Here is a 5,887-nt window from a genome sequence, read left to right as displayed (position 1 = left end):
TTGATCTAACTCGTCTATAGTACTCTTTCTTTATTTTTTCTTTCATTTGTGTATGTTGTATCCTATCTAGTTCATTGACTCCTAAATACTTATATGGTTGACTTTCGTCTAGTTCTCTTATTTCATTGGCTTTATCTAGTGTTATATTGCTACTTTTAACTAATTTTCCTCTTTTCAGGGTTGCTTTGGCACATTTTTCTAATCCGAATTTCATTTCTATTTCCTTGGTAAAGCCGTGTACTGTCTGTAGTAGTGTTTCTAGCTCTTTGTCGTTATTATTATTATTATTATTATTATTATTATTATTATTATTATTATTATTATTATTATTATTATTATTATTATTCTATCTATCTAATTCGTCTATTTCATATTTTGTCCAATTCATTAAATTCATTATTTTATTATTTATGTAATTGCATGGCAGCAATTGCCCTTACTCCTACTACTACTACCACCACCACCACCACTACAACCACCACTACTACTACCACCACTAATGATAATCCTTTAATAATAATAATAATAATAATAATAATAATAATAATACTATTGCTGCTATGTGTTTACATTTTCTCTCATTACTAAATTAGCCTCATGTATACTGAAAAAATATTTTTCCATTTTTAGTTTTTTTCAAATGTTACTCATTTTAATTAATGTTAATGTTTGTACTATAATAGACATACTATTCTGGACTTTTGTTTGCAGACAATGAATTTGAATTAGCTAAGACTGAAGATGGTGTGTTGTCCACCTCTCCATTATTATCAGAAGATGAGATTGATCACTTAGCAAAAGCTGCAACCGATATGATAAGTGAAACTGAAACTGTTTTGACTCGAGGATCTACGATTGAGGGGTTGGCTCCACAGAAAGACTCTAGAAAAGACATCCAACTATCAGATGAGGAAATGGAGAAAATAGGAGTGGTTTTAAGTGAAGAAGATGAATCTATTTTACAAAATCCTTTGAGCGATGAAGAAACTGAGGTTGGTACACCTAAGGGAGAAGTTCTAGCAACTTCAGAAACAGAAGAAGAGTCATTGAGTGAGGAAGAGAAAGGTACGGACTTTATTAGAACAGTGGTTACTTATTCATTAAGTAAATATCTACTCAGATATAGTTGTGTGGTTAAGATGTTTGCTTTGCAACCCTGTAGTTCAGTCCCACTGTGTGGCACCTTGGGCAAGTATCTTCCACTATAGCCTTGAGCTCACCAAAGCTTTGTAAGTACATTTGGTAGACAGAAACTGAAATAAGCCCATCATATGTATGTGCGTTTGTGTGTGTGTGTGTGTGTGTGTGTGTATTTATATGTATGTATGAGGTTGTATTAAAAAGTTCCCAGACTAGTTACGTTTAATAAAAAAATAACTTATTTACCTATGTTTTATTATCAACTCCTTCGAAATAGTCACCTTGTGTAGCAATACACCAGTCCCAGTGTTCCTGCCACTTTTGGAATCCAGCCTGGAAGTCATTTTCCGTAAGCAAGTTGAGGACCTTCTGTGATTCTTCTGGATCTTGACAACTGTGTTAAAACAGCAACCTTTGAGCTGCATTTTCATCTTGGAGAAGAGATGGATTCTGAAGGTATTAAATCTGGTGAATAGCGTGGGTATGGAAGCAATACCATGTTTTTGGTGTGAAACTCATGAGTGAGGAGAGCTCAGTGACTGGGTGCTTTGTCATCATGAAGAACCCAATTCTTCACACTCCACGGATCCCGTCACTTTTGCTGAATGTCCTTCCTCAAATGTTTCAAAACGTTGCAGTAGAACTCTCCTTTGATGGTCTGGCCCTGGGGGACGAATTCTCAATGCACAATACCATATTTCTGAGAGTGACACTTGTGACAGGTCTTTCAGATCACCCATCATCTTCCAAAGGCATTCTTCTGCTTTTGAATCACCTGTGCCACATGAAACATTGCATACACCTCATTGCTTTGTCGTCATAAGCTTGCCAGAGCATGCTCAACGTCGCTTCCCAAGTTTAATGCAAAATTTCACATTGGTGTTTTGTTCCTGTCCATGACAGGCTACAGCATACACATGATCACAAAAACACAAATTTCACAACTTGCGAAATAAACACAGTGATATCACTAGGCACACTGCCACATGAAGCTCACCGCTAACTTTTACAGCACATGCATTTGTGTGCTGCTATCTGTTGGTGCGCTACAGAACTAACCTGAGAACTTTTTGATATCACTTCATATGTATGTATGTATGTATGTATGTATGTATGAATGTATGAATGTATGTATGTATGTATGTATGTATGTATGAATGTATGAATGTATGTATGTATGTCTCTTCTGTATTTAATCTTTTGAACTCTTTCTCTGAAGAAAGGGCTGGTTTCTGTCAAAGATATAAAGCGCCATCTTTGAAATGTAGATAACGAAGACAATGTCACATGTTAAACCTGAGAAAAGTCTTGCATAGTTTTGCTGTTCTACTTACAGATTGTATACGTAATGGGTAAATTAGTTGGTTGATTTCTTTTCCTGAAAATCCAAGCTTATCCAGACTGAAAGTTAGGCGTTTACTTACAAAACCAAATGCACCAATTATTATCAGTAAAAATGTAAATTTGTAATCCGGATATAGAAGCTGGAGGTTTTGAAGCAGTTGTCCATAGTTACCTTCTTTCTCTTTGATTTTCAGAGAGATATTCACATCAGCAGGTCAGCTGACCTCGATCACAGTACAGTTCATACATTTCTTGTCTACCCAAACAACTTTTGTTATTAAAACCCTTTAATTTTATTGGATCCTGAAAATAATTATATGTATGTATGTGTGCATCATCTGTTGCTGGGTACTGACCAAAAACATGAAGGTGTGTGACATTTATTATTTGCTTTCTTTTCAATTTTTCTTCTTTTTCTTCTTCTTCAGAAGCAGTTGATGAAGCAGACACACTTGATGTCGCAGGTAGGTTTCTGAGAATATCCATTACCTAGCTGCTCAAGATATTGATCAGACTTATCACCAAGATTTCTCCCTCTGACCAAGGTTCTAGCTGGTCAGCCAGACTTCGTTCTCAATGAGTTGTCACTGAAGTGACTAACTGGTTGAGTCGTCACCGAAGTGACTGGATTATCTTTTTGCTTGGGGCTCTTGCTTTTATAACTATCCAGAAAGATAAACATATCATTGAAAACGATAGATTTAGTTGGTGGTCTTGTTATCTCTATTCTAGGTTTCGGTGAAGTAGAAGAGGTTATAAGGGTCAAGTGGTGAAGACATTATTTTGGCCTAGCTAAGGCAATCTGGCGAATGTAAAATTGCTGTCACAGAAAAACCATTGTTCCACCATGGGAAAAGTTCTGTTGAAGTGTTAATTTAAATTTTGCTATGATGGATCAAATCCACTTTGTGCATGCAAGATCCACTACATAACAATTATTATTTAACTGTTTTCTTTCCAATCTTTTGCCTTCTTTTTCTTCTTCAGAAGCAGCTGAAAAAGAAGAGACACCTTTGGATGTCCAGCCCACTGTCACAGGTAGGTTACTGAGAGAATTAATTTCCTAACCACTCATTATATCGTGCACACCCACCATCATGATGGAAAGCAATGAGTGTGTGTGTGTGTGTGCGCGCGCACACGCGCATGTGTGTTTATATATACACACACATAAACACATGCACATATATATGTATATAACATGCATGCACACACATATATATGTGTACATGCACAAATATATTTATATCACCATCATCATTTAACATCCTCTTTCCTATACTCACATGGGTCAGATAGATGCCTTTTTTGGCATTAACCCTCACTTATTTCCAAACAAGGTAGTATTTTCCATAATCAGACATGTTTTTACAGAAGACTGGAAATAAACAACCCCACTTATATGATAGTGATGCTTCTCTACAACCATCACATGATATCAAGACAAGGGCTCACACACACACACACTCACACACACACACACGCACACACACACACACAATCATGGTGTTGAATATAGGCCAGAAACGTTGGCATAGGGGACTGTTTATTCTCCCAAATTAATGAATAGTATCCTCTATAATTATTGCCATTAATGCAAGCCTGGTAAAAGAAATGGTTATTTTCTTTGAGTAAAAGCAAAGCAACAACCTTTTTTGAAATACATACTACATGGAAAATTACTATACATTCACCATTGCAATGAAATAATCTGGCGTTAGGCTGCATGAAAAGACTTAAAGAATATGGGATAAGAAATACCTAACATTCTCAAATTTTTCAGAAAAACAATTACACTAATGACTACATTTGTTAGAAAGAAATATGCCACCCTACCTAGCAAAATCATTCAGCCTAAATGTAGAAATAATAATGTTCGTGTTAACAACACAGTAACTTTTTTTCTGTGAAGAGAATGTGAATGACAAGAAGTGTGACCAAACCGAACACCACAATAATAAACCACCACTACAGGAACATGTGGCAACAATTTATGATCCCACAAAAACATGTGAGAAATACAAAATACTAAAATCACAGCTTGCATCAAAGTTCAAGCAGAACTTCACAACTTATATACATAAGGCTCTACATGAGAAAACAATACTGACACAAGTTGAGAAAAAACCCACGGCACCCATGCCAACCTCTCCTTCATTGGACACTAAACTCAGCTTGCGAAGACCTGTTGGGGCAAGTGAAATCGAAATCGTGATGGCACCTGTACCAGTGGAGCGCTCAGAGCACTGTCCGAGCATGATCATTGCCAGAGCAGCTGTCTGGCTTCCATGCCAGAGGCACGTAAATAGCACCATTTGAGCATGATCGTTACCAGCGTCGCCTTATTGGCACTTGTGCCAGTAGCACGTGAAAAAATATTCAAGCGAGGTCGTTGCCAGTGCCGCTGGACTGGCTCCTGTGCAGGTGGCACATAAAAAACATCATTTTGAGTGTGGCCGTTGCCAGTACCGCCTGACTGGCCTTTGTGCCGGTGGCATGTAAAAGCAGCCACTACACTCTCGGAGTGGTTGGCGTTAGGAAGGGCATCCAGCTTTAGAAACTCTGCCAAATCAGATTGGAGCCTGGTGTAGCCATCTGGTTCACCAGTCCTCAGTCAAATCGTCCAACCCATGCTAGCATGGAAGGCGGACGTTGAACGATGATGATGATGCTGACGTGGTATTATCTGCAATTGACAAAACTGTGCAAGAACAAGTAGCTCAAATCCAAATTCTTAGCTTTTTGACAATAAATGTCCTGCTATATTGTGCCATAGTAGCTTGCACCAACAGACAGGAGTAAAAGAGACTGATCTAAAGGATAATACTGAGTCAAAATGGAAGAGAGAGAAAAATAAACTGATGTGGATTCTCCAAATGCAATCTATTAGAGGCACAGTGCAGATTTGTAAGACATAACAAAAATTCTCTGAGATTCTTTAGATGAATAGATACACATACTCGGGTGTATGTATCGACAGCTCAACCAGCATACCAACTCAACCACATATCAACACCAGGAACTCCCTTAAATGAAAGTCTTGTCACCTTGTTAGTGACCAGCTTGAACTCTCTTAAAAAATCTTAAATCAAACTGAAAGAAAAATCATACACACTTACATATTTGTTTGTTGTCATTGGCACAGGAGTGGCTATGTGGTAAGTAGCTTGCTTCCCAACCACATGGTTCTAGGTTCAGTCCCACTGCATGGTACCTTGGGCAAGTGTCTTCTACTATAGCCTCGTGAGTGAATTTGGTAGATGGAAACTGAAAGAAGACCATTGTATACATGTATGTGTGTGTGTTTGTGTGTCTGAGTTTGTCCCCTCACCATTGCTTGACAACCGATGCTGGTGTGTTTACGTCCCTGTCACTTAGTGGTTCGGCAAAAGAGACCAATAAA

General features: G+C 37.8%; 1 protein-coding gene across 2 annotated transcripts in view; it reads left to right on the top strand.

Moving 5' to 3' along the window:
• LOC106875742 (IQ and ubiquitin-like domain-containing protein) overlaps nucleotides 1-5,887 on the top strand; it is a 33,185-nt gene that overhangs the window by 5,622 nt on the left and 21,676 nt on the right. For both annotated transcript variants that reach the window (XM_052971890.1, XM_052971891.1), the window contains exons 3-5: nucleotides 712-1,065; nucleotides 2,913-2,948; nucleotides 3,472-3,522. In XM_052971890.1, the coding sequence (XP_052827850.1) occupies nucleotides 712-1,065; nucleotides 2,913-2,948; nucleotides 3,472-3,522 (441 nt within the window). The remainder of the gene's footprint in view (nucleotides 1-711; nucleotides 1,066-2,912; nucleotides 2,949-3,471; nucleotides 3,523-5,887) is intronic.

Source organism: Octopus bimaculoides, chromosome 11 (assembly GCF_001194135.2).
Source record: "Octopus bimaculoides isolate UCB-OBI-ISO-001 chromosome 11, ASM119413v2, whole genome shotgun sequence".
Classification (NCBI taxonomy): Eukaryota; Metazoa; Mollusca; class Cephalopoda; order Octopoda; family Octopodidae; genus Octopus; species Octopus bimaculoides.
This window is presented reverse-complemented; position numbering and strand designations above follow the sequence as displayed.